This window comes from Chiloscyllium plagiosum, chromosome 5 (genome assembly GCF_004010195.1).
Source record: "Chiloscyllium plagiosum isolate BGI_BamShark_2017 chromosome 5, ASM401019v2, whole genome shotgun sequence".
NCBI lineage: Eukaryota > Metazoa > Chordata > Chondrichthyes > Orectolobiformes > Hemiscylliidae > Chiloscyllium > Chiloscyllium plagiosum.
The window spans coordinates 1648968-1668609 of record NC_057714.1 but is presented as its reverse complement, the minus strand read 5'-3'; the positions used below and the strand labels follow the sequence as shown (position 1 = coordinate 1668609).

The 19642-nt window shown below is 43.9% G+C and overlaps 1 protein-coding gene across 5 annotated transcripts in view; it reads right to left on the bottom strand.

Moving 5' to 3' along the window:
* LOC122549656 (retinoic acid receptor beta) overlaps nt 1-19642 on the bottom strand; it is a 513362-nt gene that overhangs the window by 3688 nt on the left and 490032 nt on the right. For all 5 annotated transcript variants that reach the window (XM_043689458.1, XM_043689457.1, XM_043689459.1 and 2 more), the window contains one exon: nt 7402-7606. In XM_043689458.1, coding sequence (XP_043545393.1) covers nt 7402-7606 — 205 coding nt within the window. The remainder of the gene's footprint in view (nt 1-7401; nt 7607-19642) is intronic.

Here is a 19642-nt window from a genome sequence, read left to right as displayed (position 1 = left end):
GGCTTGGATGTCAAAGGGACCCTTTTCCTGGGCAGCCCACCATGGTGTGGAGGGGCGGTAGGCGAGGTGGTGGCTTATTAGTGGAATTCTACTCCCAGAGTAGCATGAAAATGTTGGTTATGCAACATTCAACTAGACAAGATACTTCTGAGCTCCTTTCAGAGGCATTTCAGTGGCGTCCTTGGGAAACCTCCAGGCCACACTATGTGAGGGTATGATTCATTCATTCAATGAGATGGACAAGGGTTTAGGAGTTCCTTCAATTCAACTGTGTTGTCTTTCTGATACTTTCCACATATTATCGGCTCAAATTCTTCCAAAGAGAATACCCTCATTCAAGTCATAGGATCATACAGCACAGAAACAAGCCCTATGGCCCACCATATCTCTGCTGACTAACAAACACCAAACTACACTCATCCCATTGACCTGCACTTGGTCCACAGCCTTCGTGTATCCCATGTCACTGATGTCATATTCCCCAGAATAACGCTGTTCACCTTCTTGCCCCATGATAACTGGACAGAAGCAGTTCGGGCTGGGGCACTCCGTCATCACTGGTGGTCCCCCCCCCCGTCTTCACTGGTTCGTCCTCTCCTTTCAGGGACAATGATGCCCAGTAATTCAGTTGAGGTGAAGAGCAAAAGATTGCCATGAATTTCATTCAGCAGCACACTGTAAATGCAATGGGAAACCTCAGGCCAAGGTCCTCTGGTTCTCAACCGACTGGATGAGTAGTAAGATTAGATCTTCTCAGCCAGCATTCCATCAGACTGATCACATATTCTCTGTGGATTGAAATCTAGATGTGAATATATTTGTTAGTCTACTTTTCTCTCTTGATTTGCAGAGATTTGGAGGTAACATTTCTCAAAGGTTCTCCTGGGCTCCTGCTCTAACATCACTTGGAATTGCTGTTAAACCTTTTATCGGCCAGGAAGGGGTGAAACTTCTCACTGCTCAATGATGCCTTGTGACAGGGTTCCCGAAACTGGGAATTTTTACTGCACAATTAGCAGCCTGACTTCGGATGATGTATTCCAAAGCTTTGAGGTCCGCAGCCCAGTGGTCAGAGCCAATTCAGTGAAGTACCCAGGTTCCTAAAAAAGGAGGATAACGTGACAGAAACACATTGCCACTTGGTTCATCAGAGGCTGAGGTAGTTAGTGCCATCATGGTGAATGCTGGGCAACTATCCTTCCCCCTGCTGTAGCCCCATTCTCCAGATAGTGAACACGGGGGAATGACTACAGAGGTGTGGGGCAGGCAGGTGTTACAGGGATGGCACTCACATACCCCCTGCCTCAGATAGAGAGCTGCCATTGTTGACCAGCGCAGTCAGTGAGTGAAGGTTGTGATCATGGCCTCAATCTGTGTATACTGTAATCTGCAAAACAGAAATGGAGTTCGTTTTCTATACTCATTCCCTGGTGGCCTGGCAAATATTTCTTCCTTGTAAGCAGCAGTGAGGATGTCTAACCTTCACTCCAGTTCCCCATGGGTTCCCAGATGGATGATAATTCCAAAGTGTGATCAGCAGAATGTCACATGACAGAACTGGATTAATCAGTTCATTGAGGTTATTTGGAGTTTTCTCTGCTCCCTCTGACATCTTGGCTCCACCTCCACATGTTCCCAATAAAGTCTCTCAATGTGTTTGTTGGCTTCTCAAATGAATATTCTCCAGTTTACATTGTCCCAAACCAGGAGCACCCGTGAGCTGGCAGGGAAGACTGTTCTCTTCAGGAATGTTTGGAGGACATTCCTAAAACACCTCCATGTTCCTCCTGGGAGTCTCCTGCTGTGACTGAGTTCTGGTTTGAACATCAGGCATATGAGCAAGAGCTGAACCTCAGTGATGATCTCTTTGATGCTTGGCAAGTTAGGTTGGGACTACCCTCCTTGCCACTGGTTTTGGAAGATCTTTCAGAGGTGTCTCCCGAGTGCTTTAAGTATCATTGATCTGTCCAAGTCAGTGAAGCAGACAGTAGTGTGCGGTTCTTTGCTGCCCTATGAACCATAACCTAAGCCTGGTGGCTGATATTCTGCTCCTCAGTCAACTGAAGGCAGGGCTGACAGGCTTGAGATGATGGCTCCCCTCCATCGAGAGAAAAGACATCTAAGATATAGGAAATGGCCTACATTTTCCAAGGTTGTGCCAAGAGCTGTGAGTAAACAGCAGGCAAGGCTTCTCATCAGGCAAAACATTCTGGATGTCGGTTTGCTCGCTGAGCTGGAAGGATCATTTCCAGATGTTTCGTCACCCTACTAGGTACCATCTTAGTGGGCCTCTGGGCGAAGCACTGCTGATAATTCCTGCTTTCTGTTCATATGTTTGGATTTCTTTGGGTTGGTGATGACAATACCTGTGTGTCTCTGGTTGGCTTGCCCTAGGATGAATGTGTTGTCCCAGTCGAAGTGGTATCCTTCCTTATCTGTATGTCAGGATACTAGTGAGAGAGGGTCATGTCTTTTCGTGGCTAGCTGATGTTTATGTATCCTGGTGGCTAGTTTTCTGCCTGTTTGTCCAATGTAGTGTTTGTTACACTTCTTGCATGATATTTTGTAAATGACATTAGTTTTGCTTGTTGTCTGTATAGGTTCCTTCAAGTTCATTAGTTGCTGTTTTACCGTGTTGGTGGGTTTGTGGGCTACCATGATGTCAAGGGGTCTGAGTAGTCTGGCATCATGGTAGCCCACAAACCCACCAACACCCTAAAACAGCAACTAATGAACTTGAAAGACCCTAAACAGACAACAAGCAAAACTAATGTTACTTACAAAATACCATGCAAGGACTGTAACAAACACTACATTGGACAAACAGGCAGAAAACTAGCCACCAGGATACATAAACATCAGCTAGCCACGAAAAGACATGACCCTCTCTCACTAGTATCCTGACATACAGATAAGGAAAGACACCACTTCGACTGGGATAACACATTCATCCTAGGGCAAGCCAACCAGAGACACACATGAGAATTCCTAGAAGCATGACATTCCAACCAGAACTCTATCAACAAACACATCGAGTTAGACCCCATCTACCACCCCCTGAAAAAAATAACAGGAAATGACATCACCAACACAAAGAAACCCAAACATATAAATAGAAAGCAGGAATTATCAGCAATGCTTTGCCCGGAGGCCCACTGAAGATGTTACTTAATAGGATGACGAAACGTCTGGAAATGAACCTTCCAGCTCAGCGAGCAAACCTGCATCCAGAACCTCAACCTGAGCTACAAATCTTCTCAAAACTCGCTAAGACAAAAGCATTCTCCTCATTTCCCTCTCACTTCGACTGACCTTAATCAATGTGACGGGAGGTTGTGTTGTATTGTGGGAGCTGGCTAGAGCTTTCAGGTGTTTATCAGAAGGCCCAGTTCCCTCTGATGTTTCTGGGAAGGAGTTGGCAATGACCCTGATGCTCAGTTTGTGAGTGAGTGCACTCTAGCGCCATGTGTACACTGCGGCCCGACAAGTGAAGCTGGAAGGGTTTTGATTTTGGGTTTTGATTTTGAGCATTAGGTGGAACTCTTCTACAAAGGATCTCCAGCCTGTGGGTAATATTTGCGATTGTCTATGATCGCTCCGCTGTTTGTGGGAGCTGGGGTGCACAGACTGGCAGCTGCATTTTCCTACGCTGCCACAGTGAGTTGAGTTTGACCATGTTTAATAAGTGGTGAAGAGCTGCAGGACAGCTTGCAGAGATGAAAACCCAGCTCTCAGTTACACAGGCTATATATCAAAATAAGCAAAGCTGCCAGGAGGTGGCAGCATCACAGCACAAACACAGTTGTGTTTCACACTCGAGGGTTGGTCAGGTACTGGAAAAGCTGGGCCACTAAGAGTCAGATTCACACCACAGTTCCTGTTCACATATTCCTTGATCACTCTGGAGCTTTGTACCAGTCTTCCTCAAAGGCCTGGCTCCCAAATCAGTAGTGACTCCGTCTGGGTCGACCTCATGTGTTACAAAGTGTCTGGAGATCTTCTCGAGTGACCCTGGAAGACCTTTCCTTTGAGGGTTTGGCCGGGAGTGTCACCGCTCTGTTTGGCAGGGTCCACTCAGCGTCTCAGTGTACGTGTATTCCTCACTGCTCTCCGGGTGAGGAGATCCTCTGCAGAAGAGGCTGTTTGCGACCTGACCCTTCGGTAAATGTACTGTCCTTTACTGTAGCCTGGCTGCAGGCCAGTGCTTGCATAGACAGGCTGGAGGCTGGAAGAACCCAGCAAGCCAGGCAGCATCAGGAGGTGGAGAAGTCATCGTTTCAGGACTAGGGATGGGTGTAGGGGGAGCTGCAGATAAAGGGGGAGGCAGGGGCAGAGCGGTGAAGCGGGGGTAGGTGAAGACAGGTAGATGGTACGACCTGGTGGGTCAGTGGGAGGGATGACTCCTGTAGGTGGCTGGGAGGAGTGGAAGGGAAGGGGAGGGAGTCGGAGATGGGAAGGGAGGTTTTTTGAAATTGGAGTGCTTAATGTTGAGTCCTAGGGAGAAGATGAGGTGATGTTCCTCCAATAGGAGCTGTGGTTTGTTTTGGGAATGGAGGAAGCCAAGGATGGTCGTATTGGAAAGGGAGTGGTTGGGAGAATTGAAATGGGTGGTGACTGGGAGGTCCGGTCGGTCCCTGTGGGCCCGGCTGCGATGCTCAGTGAACCGTTCCCTAAGTTTACGTTTGGTCTCCCCAGTTGGGAGCATCGGATACAGTAAACTAGGTTGGAAGAGAGGCAGGTGAATTTCTGTCTCACCTGGAAGGGCTGTTTGGGGCCCTGGATGGAGGTGGGGGCTGCTGGTGTATGGGCAGGTTTTACATCTTTTCCGGTTGCAGGGGAATGTACCTGGGGGTTTGGGGGGATCAGTGGGGAGAGTGGTGGAAACCAAGCACTGTCGAAGGGAACTGTCCTTGTGGAAGGCAGAGAGAGGTGGGGAGGGGGAGATGTTCTTGGTGGTGGGGTCTAGTTAGAGTTCACGGAAGTGTTTGAGGATGATACGTTGGATAAGGAGACTGGTGGGTGGGTAGGTGATGACAATGGGACCCTATCTTTATTGGATTGTGCGGGGCTGTTAGAGCAGTGGAATGGGGGATAGAGGAGGTGTGGTGGAGGACGGTCTGGATGACAGAGGGAGGAGGAAAAGCACGTTGTTCAAAATAGGTGGATATCTGGGATGCTTGGGAGTGGAATGTCTCCTTGTCTGAGCAGATGCAGCGGAGGCGGAGGAACTGGGAGAATGGGATGGAGTTCTTGCAGGATACTGGGTGGGAGGAGGTGTAGTCCTGCCAGGCTTGGCGCTGGGGCAGGATCTGAGCTGCAGCTCAGGCCCAATGATGAGGCTTCTTCACCAATGCTGTGCTGCTGCTGTCCCTCCGTGCTCTGAGGAGGCTGTGCCTGAACAAGTGGATCTTCTGGGTATCTGAAAGTAGGAAGTCCGATGGGAAGGTCATGAAGACGGAGGTGGGGAGCAGGGGGAGATGGAAGTCTAGCGCCTGACCAGCGGCAGCTTGTTCACCATCTCAGTGAGTGGGACAAGGCTGAGCAGGGAGATTGAAACAGTAGGAGCGTGCCATTAGGACATGGCCATGTCCTCCCCTACTCTGCTCCTTCGTGTTGCAGGACACACTGTCCTGCAGGAAGAAGGGGTTTAATGTACGTGAGAGCGTGTAGCACTGTCTCAGCAATCTGCCTGTCGTAAGTGGAGATGTACAGAGGCAGGGAGAAATGGGTGTGAGGTTGACAGTCTGGGTATGTGTGTGAGGGTGAGGTGGAGTGTCGGCACCTGACAGTCAGGAGCTGCTGCTGGATGGGAGACCGGGATGTGAAGCATTACGCAGCGTCAGAAACTGGTCAAGTAATAGGTCAGAGAGATGTCGTGTGAAGGTGTATCCACTGACTACAAACAGCTGGATAAGCTTAGAAGACCCCTCGTGACATCACTGCCAGGTCCTAGATTCCTGGCTACCAGCTCCCATGCCTTTTGGAAGTCGTTCTTGAGGGTCTCTAACACCCCAGACACTTCTTTTCCATCAAACTGCAGCAGCAATGCCCCAGGTTCACATCTGGTCCTCTCTCTCTCCCTCTCTGTCTCTGATCTGGTATTCACTTGGCCACTGTTTTACACACCACCAATTTCCTTCAGGGAGGTTTCCCCCCATAAAAAGGAGACAGACTCCCTTTTCCAAACAACAGGTGAACTGCACTCCATACTTTCCAAACAACGACGCCAGGATGTGATGCCGGATGTCCGGTCGGGAGATGAGGCCAGTCGAGGGGTCACTCAGTCGGGGGCATGGCTACATAATATTTTATGGGGAAGGGGAAGTCATGGGTCACAGCCGCTGTGTCCAAACAAAAAAAAAAGAGGGCTATTTCAACTCTAACCCAAGGTTACTTACGACAGCGAGAGAATTTCCACCGCAGTTCTGAGCAAAGGTCTGCAACTTTGACAATAAGCTATCTTTTCTCTTTTCAAATGTCAGGAGGTCTCCTGTGTATTTCGCAAATTGTTTAATTTCAGTTTTAATATAAAACAAAAGTATCAGTACCTTGCTTTTGGAAGCCAAAAGCCTGCTTCATAATTCAGTGAACTACTATCATAACTGGGAAGGGACAATGAAAAGGGTCACCGACTCCCTCCAATGTTGGTACTTTCAGGTGTTCGATTACACCGCTAATTTACTCCCCGGACAGAGTGGGGAGGTTTTGAGGTGTCAGAAAGTGAGCCACTCATGACAGGAAGTCCTGATTCAGTCCAGTCCCTGTGTCAACAGAATGCTCCATCTCTGCTTTCACTCATGGTGCTGGTGATGGGCCTCTCAGCATTGATCGCGCCTTGGGAAGCGGCAGCTGAGCTGAGCACTAATATTTCTGACCATCAGAGCCTGGCACTGATGTGGCTGAAATGTGACCCGCCACTTGTATGGGGAGTGACCACATCTTTCTGTAAGCTGGCACAGGACGTTTCATTTGGAATAGTGAATGGAGCTGGATACTATAAATTTTTCAGGTGAAAGCAATACACTTGATCTTTGTCTTATGACCTCTTAAACATATTTTACTAGTAATTTTGACTTTACCCATCCAGAAGCAAATTCAAAGCTGAAAATGTCCCTCGACCTCCCTTAGTGTTCCTGTCACATTGGAGCCTCATGCCACATTGAGACAACTCAAGCTCATTGGTGGGAACAGATCTGCAGCTTCATTTATTAAGCCCCAAAGACCAATTAGCATCTCCTTTTCCTGCTATCCACATTGCTATTTGCTTTGCTGGGAAATTGAAATGGCTGAAGATCTTGCCCCTTTTGCCTGTCAGTAATTGATTTGCAGGTTGGTGACTTATTGAGTTCTGAAGCCAATGTAAGGAGGTGCAATATTTACTCATAAAGATGACCGACCTACCCCCACAGATCAGACAGATGGCACTGAGAAGGCCAGTCTCGGTGTCGTCCATTTCAAGTGGCAGGAGCTGGTTGGCAAAGGTAAAGACGAGGTCAGTGAGGGGGCCAAACCCCGCATTGTGCATCTGAATCCTGTTCAAGGTAAGGCCGTCAGAGAAGGTCATTGTGTCTTGCTCAGGTGTATATCGGGTACAGATTCGGAGAATCTGAAATAAAAAATGGAGTATCCTGCTTTAAACAGCATTTGTCACACCTCTCAAAGGAATACATTGTCACAGAAAAGAAGAACCAAATGAGAAATTTGGTACTCAAATTTTAAAAACAATTAACTTCACTTAAATTGACAGGTGAAAATAATGCTGGAGCGAACAAGGCAAAAAAGCAGACAATACACTATCTATGTTTGGGCTGAAACAATTGGAACAACACTTGAAATATAGTTCATTGCATGAAGGAGACTGGGATATTTCATCTGGTTAAGAAGTTGTCTCAGTAGAAGCTTGTTAGAGCAGATCTCGATACCCAATGAATGACTGTTGAAGAAACGGAAAGTATGATGCCAGGGTCTTGACCATACAGTTGGACTGTAACGCTCAAGAACAGTAGGAATTGTGGCCCAGCAGATCTGCCCCTTTTTGTGCTGACAGGTATCTACACAATGAATGAACCAATTGCATGTCTCCGTCCATAAGATGCCAACTTCCTGTGATGCTGATGTGCTGGGACATGGCTCTCAGTCTAACACACTGCCACTCCTGCTCCCAACTGCTCTGAGATCAGAACAAGGTAACCTGTAACTCTGACCAGTGTTTCACCAGTTTTCCTGGGTTTCAAATTATACTGGGAGCATTGATTGCTGGAAAATAAAACACTTTATTCATCAGTATGTTTCTGTAAAGATGGTCACAGGCCAACTACAAAATAGACCCATTTCTCTCAATAAAAGGTCAACTACACTGATGTCAAGGCTTATGGATTGTTAATGGATTATTAATCTTTACCATAACTGCAGGAAAAGGTGTCACATTTTACTAGGGCAATACTTTTTCATGTTGCCATGATTTCTGAGGGTAATTGAGAAAAATTGACTTGTTCCACAGGGCATTTACTTTTGACTTGATGTATTGGTCCACTGTTGGTTATGAGACTTGGCAGACATCCCCTTTTGTAGGCTGGAAAGAATCAGTTGAGTAAAGATTTAGAGCACTGGTCACCTTGAAAACTACTGGGAGCGCGGCCCACGTCCAAAGCTGAAGATCCAAAGGCCAAACGATTTGGGCACTGACTCTGTGAATCAGCACCTCAGGCTGATCTTCCTGAAATCACATGAAGAATGCCTTGGCCTGCCAATGCTCAGGTAAATCCAGGCAAGTGGTATGAACATCCAAACTAAAAATACACCACCTCCAACAGAATCAGTAAATACAATGGTACGTTTAGCACAGCATACAGGGTGAGAATGACAGTTATTCTGAACAACCACACTGACCAAAGGTAATTTACTGCTGTGAAACGTTTTATGATAAGAGTGTTAATTGGTTGACAAGTAAGAGATTATGGTTATTGTCAATACGGGAATACTTGCTGATTGGGATCTGAAATGTGTTAGTAAAGATTGTGATAAATGGAATTAAGAGTGGACAGGTGTGGATATCCACTTTGGATCCTGAAAGATAAATCAGATTTTTAAAAAATGGTGCTATTGAGAACCAGAGAGGAGAAAAGGAATTTAGGTTTCTGCGAGCCACTAGATGATAGAGCACAAAGTGTAACTGAAATGGAGAATAGAATAATATCCTTTATCTCAAGTGGGCTGGAGATAAGAAAGAGGAAGTGATGTTTTCGTTGCAGAGAACCTGTGGTCAACCTCATTTGGGGCACTGCCCCTCAGGAAGACTATACTGGTCTTGAAAAATCTAAACAGCAGATTCACTGAAATGATACTGAACTAAAGGTTTAGTTGGGAGGCTGTGTTGCATGAAAAAGATGAAGTAAAATTTCTGGATTAAGTTATTCAAATGCGAAGTACCCCAACCTTAAAAAGTGATCTTTTCCCCTCCCAACACTCCATTAAAACCCCTTCACATAGTGTTGAATGCATCATTTGCTAAAAGTTAGTGCAATTCTACAGGTGTTAGAATATTCTTTTAAAAGTCGCTTTCAAAGTATTCTCTGTGAAACTTAACAATAGTAAGATGGTATGTTTTGATGATTACAACTGAACATCAAATTATTACAAAAATAATTATTTTATATCAGTGCTAATCTTCCACCCGGAGTTAACCCAATTTTAAATCTCTGAAAGTGTTTTAATGGACAGAATTAAAATTCTGGACTTCTAAAATATGCAGAATTACTTTCTGATTTGATTGAGGTAAGGTGGTCAGTTCTTTGGTTAATTGAAAAAGAATCAAAACTTTCAAGATGTATGTGTTAGTGTCTTAAACCCAAAGGCTCCGGCTGAATTTTTAGTGTCTCCGCAAAGAAAAACACAATTAATGGAAACTGCTAACGATGGTTCATTCATCATGGGGCCTGGTGAACTTTATAGAATGGGGACATTTCTAGCACAATATTTATAAATCTACTGCAAAAGATTGTAGAAAACTGAGTTGCACTGAACTGTACCATCATCAAGAGAATTGTAGTGAACAGACTTCAGCACAACTGTGCAAAAACCCCGGACTTGTGTATTCCCTTGAATTTAATATATTTGTGGGGACCTGAGGTCAGGGTGATCTCAGCAAACAGTACCTCCATTTGCAGGTGAAACCAGAATAAGGGGCCACAAGTGCAAAATAATCACTTACACACCTCTTCTAGCTTGAAACTTCTTTATTCAGAGAGTGGTTAGAATGTGGAACTGGTTACCACTGGAATTTATAGGGGTGCATAATGTAGATATGTTCAAGTTAAAGCTGGATAAATGCAGGATGGAGAAAGCAATAAAAAAGGACTTGTTATCAGCTTAAATAAGGAGGAGTGGGAGAAAGTAGATACAGCGGCATGGAGGAGTTTAGCCTAATAGATTGTTTGGCGCTGTGCATACCTTGTAAGTGAGTGGGTTAAATTGATAAAGGGGTTTAATTGGTAGATAGAGAGAAAGTATGCCCTCTGGTGGAGGAAGCATGGATCACTACAGTACCGATGATGAGGATGGCTGTGTGTGTGAACAGAAACCAGCACAGCCTGGAGAGAAACAGAGGACGGAGACATTGAGTTTGTGGATCTTCGCACTAAGTGTGAACAAGACGGTGTGGACTACCTCATTCTAATGCATTTCCATAGGTTATTCTTCACATAACTTTGGTTAAGAAATGGTGTCCCTGCTATTTTATCAGGGTCTCTGCTGATCTTCCAACAATCTTATGGCAGTTTGGGAAAGCCACAATGGAAATTCAACTCCTAGGCTTGTTTGTATAAGTTGCACTTTTTGACATAGGCTGATTATTGTATCTCATGTTTATGTTCACGATTTCAGAATTAAAATTAATCTGTATACATTTGAGTGTTGAGGAGCACAACAATTATTTGAAACACAATTTGATCACAGGACACAAGCCTGCACTTAGCCCAGTGATAAAATTGAGAGGGGTAGGAGGGGGATTTGGTTGAGTAGCAGTATGTCTGGTGGCATTACAGAGGACAAGTCCATTGTGGTCCTTCTCCTGTAAGGCCCACCTGGTATTCTTCAATGAGATCAATAAGGAAGCCCTTGTAGATAGTGGCTGACAGTGTGGTCTACTCCCCCTGGTGGAATTGACATATCTCTGCACTACACAAACAAATTTCTCCCTCCACTAGTTGGTAATTGATAACTCAAGACTAACGGGTTTCTGTGAAGGAGGGTGCAGAAACGGCACAGGTTCTGAATTGTAGAATACCAAGTCCTCTTATGGAAATTCGTGTCAGACCACACAGAGACAGATCAAAACTAAAATCATTGTTTTATAACACTTAATCCATGAAGATTATTCATTCACTTTGCCCCTTTTAAACACAGACTAATGTTAAGCTTATTAATATCAAAAATTTATCAATGTTGTATAAATGTCCAAACACTTACCAGTGACTGAGGTCACCTTAGAACCTTTACACCCAGCTAGCAGTGCTTTAATAGTGATAGTAATTTAATTGCACAGCAAAGATTAAGGGAGGGTGAAACAAACTCCTTCAATAAAGCCTGGCTCAAATTTCTCCAATAATTATGAAACTTATGCAACATGCAAATAATTCCTACCACTTGTAGACAGATTTCCTGAGTACCCAAGAGCAGTGCTATGAGTACTCACATTTGGTGTTAAAGAGCCACTGAACGACAAAGTAATCTCACTGATCCTCTTCCTGTAAGTTTCATCTCTACACTAGAAATTCTACTGGAATGAGAGTCAGGAGTCTGTCTTACTGCCCAAAACAGTCATACGGTGGTGTGACCTGAGAGTCACAACATTATAATCCTTTATTGCATGTACTGAATATTCACATATCCTTCCAGATGGCAGGTGGACAAACAATATGAGTGAGATCAGGTCAACTGTAAATTGCATGATGTTTAATCTACATATTTTATAATAATGAATAAAACAACACTTTTCCCCACTGTTTCTGAGATACAGAAAATAACAAAGTAGATCTGTTTATGTTCAGTTTGTACATATCCATCCCTGAGACCTGTTGGATCTAACCTAAGGATGAATGGGGTCACTGTCTCCAGTAAGTTCCTCTTCCACAGTCAGGACCAACTCCCCTTGTCCACACAAAGTAGAAAGTCAAATCTGGGATTTCTGACTGTCCCCCAGAACTCAGTATCAAGGGTTAGATTTTTCAAGTCTGCTATCACCTTGCTGAGTGAAGGATCTGAAGACACTCCATTTCATTGCACTCAAATGAATTAACCTATTCAAACCATTTGGATTCCTTTTAACAGTGTGAGGTACCCAGGTTCGATTCCAGCCTCGGGAAACTGTCTGTGTGGAGTTTTCACATTCTCCCCGTGTCTGCGTAAGCGTCCTCTGGGTACCCTGGTTTCCTCCCACAGTCCAACGATATGCAGGTTAGGTGGATTGGCCATGGTAACTTTGGGGTTGTGGGGAAACAGTAGGTAGCTGGGTTTGAGTGGGATGCTCTTTGGAGGGTCGGCGCAGACTCAATGGGCTGAAAGGCTTATTTCTGCACTGTAGGGAATCTATGATTCTAAATTGTGCATGCTGGATGGAAATGAGGGGCTGGATTTTACACTGCTGTCCCAGGGTAGTGCTCAAAGGCAGTGGTGTATTTAAAATCCAGTGGGTGACTTTCCCAATGTCTCCCCATGTGCTCCCGGCCTGCCTGAAATTTCACAGGGGGCCCGGAGCCATCATACAATCTTATTGAGCACCTTAATTAATGACCATTTAAATGCCCCGTCCAATAATTTAGCCACTGTGAGCGGGGTCCACATTATGCATCTCTAACTGTGAAAGCTGATGTCAGGCTAGGGTGGGTAGTGCCACCTTTGGGCTGCTTCCAGACAAAGATCATTGCTGCACCCCACCCCCATCTCTTTTAGCCCTAGCCCCAGACCTCTTGAATGAGCTAGGCTCCTTAGTGTGGTGAGAGAGCATGTAGACCAATATTAGCCATCTCTCTCCCTCTGGCAATGCAGGGACTACCTCCTGGCAAAACCTCTTCCTGTAGTAGCAGGCTCCCCTTACAGTAATGAATGCTGCTAGCAGCCTTTGCAGCTGGGCCGGGGCGGCAACTTCAGTCACCTGTAAAGTTCAGCTCAAGGTGTGACCCTGATCTCTGCTCTCAAACCACCGACATAGTCTGTGGGCTGATGAAGCAAAATGACGCCCACTAGGCAATGTGTCCAAGAGCATTCAGTAAAACCTGGTCAGAACCATAGGACAGTTCTCCCTCTTTTGAGGTAAGTGCAGAATTTCCTGTTGTATGGCCAAGTGGAGCAGCTGCTTCTGTCAACGAACTATCGACTCTGCAATCTTGTACAGAACAAAGGGGGTGTTCTTTAAAAAATATTTTCATTCATAAAACTCCATTATGTAACATGAGAATGATGTGCATTTAAAGAACTAATTTAGTTCTCGAGACACTGCTCACATTTTTTTATGTTAATCGTTCTTTTAACCAGTGTAATTAGCAAACACTCAAAATAATCATGAATTGTCTTATTTTGCAAAAAATAGCATTTTAAGTGGACTCTTGCTGAGAGCACAGCCCGAGTTATTGTCAAAATACAAAAGTCACCACAAAACATTATTCATTTTAATACAATTGGGAGTCTATTTCCTTATCTGCTGACTTTGAATGACTTTAAACATGTGATTTGAAGAACTGAAATGTTTCACTGAAATGTTTTATTTGCAGTCAGTCTGTAGCATGGATTGTAAATGGGATAGCCTTCAGCAATCAAGAACAGTGTAGATTATTTTCCCTACCTCGTGATTATTATAGCAAGAGTGAAACAAATTGTAAGAAGTAAATGCAAACTCCATGCAAACAGGGCACGGCCACAATTAATTGTACTTTAGGAACCAAAAACAGTGGAAATGAAGGTACTTGATTCCTGTTAAACTGGCACTCACAATGGAAGGGCTAATGAGAACATTTAATGACTGTGAGATAGTAACTATCACCAATCAAGATATGGAGACCAGCTACAAAATGAGACATCACGGCTTTCAGATAGTCAGGCAATCCTAGACAGCATCGAGATAATTGAGGAAGGCATGGCTGAAGAACCTGAGTTTCTGTAGTTCTGAGGCCCTGGAACAATAGAAACATAGAAAATAGGAGCGGGAGTAGGCCATTTGGCCCTTAGAGCCTGCTGTGCCATTTCTTATGACCATGGCTGACATCCAACTCAGTAGCTTGTCCCTGCTTTTCTCCATATCCATATTTGAAAATCTCTGCATTTGTCATCAAAAGATTCACCAATATCCAAAATCTGCTCTAACATCACAGCTATGAAGCTTTGAAATGAAATCTCATATTTGATCTTATTTTACAAACCAATCTCTGTTATATGCTGAAGCCTAAGATCAGTTTACATGTTCCTATATTTAATCACCTGCTTCTTCTTTTATTATTTAGTGGGATGTGGACATTGCTCTATTAGTCAGCTTTTATAGTCCATCCCTAGTCGCCCTTGAGAAAGTGGTGATGAGCTGCCATCTTGAATTACTGCAGTCCATGAGAGGTAGATACATCCATAACACTGTTAGATTAGATTAGATTACTTACAGTGTGGAAACAATTGAACCCGGGTCTCTGGTGCTGTGAGGCAGCAATGCTAACCACTGTGCCACCGTGCCACCCTCGGAGGAGGGGGGGAGGGAGGAGGGGGACAGACTCGGGGGAGGGAGTTCCAGGTTTTGACTCAGTGACAGTGAAAGAGTAGCAATATTATACCATGCCAGGATAGTGAGTCTCTTGGAGAGGAACGTGCAGGAGGTGGTGTTCCTAACTGTCTGATGCTTTTGAATTTCTAGATGACACGGGTTACAGGTTTTGTAGGTGCTTATAAAGGAGCCTTGGAGAGTTGCTGCAGTGCATCTTGTAGATGGTGTACATCACTGCAACTGTGCGTCAGTGGTGGAGGGAGTGAAAGTTTGAGGCGATGGACAGGGTGCCAATGAAACAGGCTGGTATTGAGCTTCTCTGATGATAGTAAAGTTGCACAGTTAGACAAGTAGAGAGTATCCATTATCATGCCCAGCCCCTAAGCTGCGCATGTAGACATGATAAGTGTATGACTGGTCCAGTTCAGTTTCTAGTCTGTAGAAAAATTGAGAACAGGACCAGGAGTAAGCCATTCAGTCAATATGATCATAATTGGTCATCCAATTCAAAACCCTGCACATGGTTTCTCCCTTTGATCTCTTTAGCCCTAAGAACTATATCTAACTCTTTCTTAGATGTTTTGTCCTCAACCTTTTTCAGTGTCAGAGACTCATCACTCCCCGGGTGAACAAACTTCTCCTCATCCCAGTCCGGAATGACTTACCCCATATTCTTAACTCTGACCCCTGGTTCTGGATTCCCTGGTCAGTGGGAACATTCTTCCTGCATGTTCCCTGTCTAATCCTGTTAGAATTTTATAGGTTTCATTATTTAGCTGAACTCCAGGGAATATAATTCTAATTATTCAGTCTTTCTTCACATGTCAGTGATGCCATCTTAGGAATCAGTCTGGTAAACTATTGTTGCACTCCTTCCATAGCCAGAACAATCTTCCTCAGATAAGGAGATCAAAACTGCACACAATACTTCAGGTCTTGCCTCACCAAGTCCCTATTTAACTGCAGCAAGACATCCCTGCTCCTCTCCTCAAATCCTCTCACTATGAAGGTCTACATGCTCCCATTTGCCTTCTTCACTGCCTGCTACTCCTGCATGCTTCCTTTCAATGGCTCCCCATTCCCAATTTGTCGCCAGATAATAATCTGCCTTCCTGTTTTTGCTACCGAAGTGGATAACCTCACATTTATCCACATTATACTTCATCTGCCATTTATTCGCCCACTCACTCAACTTGTCCAAATCCCAATGAAGCGTCTCTACATTCCCTTCCCAGCTTCGTGCCTTCCGCAAACCTGGAGATGTTACATTTAGTTCATTAATGTAGATTGTGAATAGCTATGGTCCAACCTATTATCCCTGTGATAACCACCAGTGCCTGCTGCTCAGATAATGATCAGTTTATTGCTACTCTTTGTTTCCTGTTTCCCAACTAGTACACGTACACGTATCTCAATCCCATGTGCTTTAATTGTATATGCCAACCACCTATGTGGGATCTGATCAAAAGCCTGCTGAAAAGTCCAGCTCTACTCGTTACATCCTTGAAACATTCCAGCAGATTTGTCAAGCGTGTTTTCCCTTGCATAAATCTATGATGAATCTCTTTGATCCTGTCACTGTTTTCCACATGCTCTGCGAACGAATCTTTGAATTCCCAACACTAATGTCAGGCAGTCCCTCTGTAATTCACTGTTTACTTTCTGCTTTCTTTTTTCAGTGGCAGGGTTAGGTTATCCATAGGAATTATTCAAAACTCTGTAGAATTTTAAAAGATGGCCACCATTACACCCTCAAGTTCTCAGGATGTACTTCCTTAAGTACCCTGGGATATAGATGATTGGATCCAAGGGATTGATTGGCCTTTAATCGCATCAATTTCACCAACATCATTTCCCTACTAACAATCGTTTCCTTCAATTCCTCCCTCTCGGTGGACACTGTAATGCCCAACAGGTTTTGTTTCCGTCTTTGTGAAGACAGAACTATTATGTATATTTAATTGGTCTGCCATCTCTTTTGTTCTCCATTGTAATGTCCTCTGTTTCTGATTTTAACTCAACTTATGTTTGGTAAACTTTAAATACACAAGCAAACGGTGCTATTTTACAATTCTAGCACTGTCATTCTCAACATTGAAGCACGAATAAGCCTTAATAGCACAATTTGACATCCCATAGACTTCATTCTGGTGCCACAGCATCTAAAATGATTTCATGTCAGAACATCAGACTCTTTCACTTCATTCCTTTAAAAGTTTATGATTGTTTTGAAAAAAATGACAGTTGTCATTTATCATTATCATTTGTCATAAGTCCTATAAGCGATATTAAATAGAACATGTCTTTGTTACATCTTTATCTCAAAGGAGCAGAAATACAAACGGTGGACAATACGTTTTGTTCATACAAAAATCTGGCTAGACCACACTTTGCACATTCAGTTCCGGAGACAGTACCTCAAGAGAGGTCTTCCTGATAGGATTCCCAGAACAGTACCAGAGCGAAAAAGGATATATTCCGAGGACAGGTTACATAAATGAGTTTTATATGCCCATGGAGAATAGAAGAGCATTCAAGATGATTCAATGATTTAAAAGGATGGCTAGAGAGAAACGCTCTCTTCTGATGATAGAGCCAAGAAGAGTGGGGCACAACCTGAGCTGGACCATTCAGGAAGTTGTCATACACAGTGCAGTGGAATGTAGAGCTCTCTCCTCTGGAAATATCGGTGAAGTTAGATCAATCGCAAGTTTCATAATTAAGATTAATTAATTGTGTCAGCTAAAGATATTCAGAGTTATCATTATGCAGTTGAGATACAAATCAGCCATAACATGGCAAAATTGGCTTCAGCAGTTGCTTGGCTGGCCCCTGGCTTATGCTTTTACGCTGTTATACTTAAATGCAAAGATATTTCAGCAGAATGTTCAGTTCATTCAAATCTTAAAGGTAAGAAGGCTGGTTCACATATTGCTGACAGGGGCATCGACACCACTTACAAACACCAGCAGAAGAAAACCCTGGGCTCCACCGAAAATTTGAAACTGTCAACTTCTCAAAGATAAGTAACAAGTAACACTTGTTATGAAAGGTTATTGCTAATACTTGCTCCTAATGGTACTCCTTATTTCATGATTTATTTTTATCATGGTTGATGTTGTCAATCCACACTCCAATGTGTCCAGCCTAATTGTCCCGTTCTTAATTTGACGAGTTAATTGCTCAATAATTAGTGGTCCCAAATTAATGCATTTTGCATGAGAGACAGCAACCCTCAGCATGGCATTGCCATGTTATTTGCTTTGCTGTGTTTCCTGCCACACTCCAGTTACTATTCCTCCTCGTGTGGAGATGGCTGGAGTTATTTACTTTTGGTGAATTGGATAGTTAATGGCTTGTTTGTTCAATGGAGTCACAGCTATTAACCTGCAGGGAGTTGTGCTTTGATAGTTTTTGGCCCCAGTTTGTTTTAGTCAAGTGGCTTGTGAGATTGTTGCTGAAATGCAAAAGTACTGCCAGATTCAGAGGCCAAAATGCCACATGACAGACATTTACTAGACCAAAGCTTTGGTAGGATAGAAGCTGTTATAAAACAAGTGTGTAGAAACAGGAGGGAATTATTACATTAATTACACTTGACAAACTTTTCTGCAATTCTTTCTTTTATGTTTGGTGATGCATTGGGCATCTTGGAAAATTGAATAAAGTCTACAGCAGCATTTTTCAGCTGACTTATATTGATTTTCTTCTCTTTGCAACCACAATAAATTTAAAAAGGTGCTCTGTTTGTTTGATCTTATTAATTTTCTGTCTCACATATTGGCCATTAGGTAAGCTGCTTGGAGTCCAAACTCTTCCTCACCCATCTAACAGCCAACGAGAATGCTAGTGGAAATGACCATTGTATAGTCTTTGCAAATGAGGTGCATCCTCCAGTGTGGAGGACTGTAGCATGTAGGACAGGTAAAGGAAAATCTAACAGCCCCAAACCAGACAACTTTGAGTTGCAAAGCTTCCTCAATAGGAATTTGTAACACAACTTGTAACTACATGGTCTGGCATAACTCTCACTCTGTGATTGCCAATCTAATGTAGGGAAGCTCTGTAGCCTCACCCTATTCAATGTGGACAGCCAAACATCTAAGACAGGAAGGATGTTCCACGAACATAGACCACAGAACATTACAGCGCAGTACAGGCCCTTCAGCCCTCGATGTTGCACTGACCTGTCATACCAACCTGAAGCCCATCTAACCTACACTATTCCATGTACATCCATATGCTTGTCCAATGATGGCTTAAATGTACTTAAAGTTGGCAAAGCAGGCAAAGTATTCCATACCCTTACTACTGTCTGAGTAAAGAAACTACCTCTGACATCTGTCCTATATCTATCACCCCTCAATTTAAAGCTATGCCCCTTCGTGCTCGCCGTCACCATACTTAGAAAACGGCTCTCCCCTGTCCACCCTATCTAACCCTCTGATTATCTTATTTGTCTCTATTAAGTCACCTCTCAAACTTCTTCTAACCAATGCAGCCTCAAGTCCCTCAGCCTTTCCTCGTAAGACCTTCCCTCCATACCAGGCAACATCCTAGTAAATCTCCTCTGTACCCTTTCAAAAGTTTCCACATCCTTCTTATAATGCGGTGACCAGAACTGTACACAGTACTCCAAGTGTGGCCCTGCAGAGTTTTGTACAGCTGTAGCATAACCTCCTGGTTCCGGAACTCGATCCCTCTATTAATAAAAGCTAAAACACTGTATGCCTTCTTAACAACCCTGTCAATCTGGGTGGCAACTTTCAAGGATCTGTGCACCTGGACACTGAGATCTCTCTGCTCATCTACACTACCAAGAATCTTACCATTAGCCCAGTACTTTGCATTCCGGTTACTCTGACCAAAGTGAATCACCTCACACTTGTCCACATTAAACTC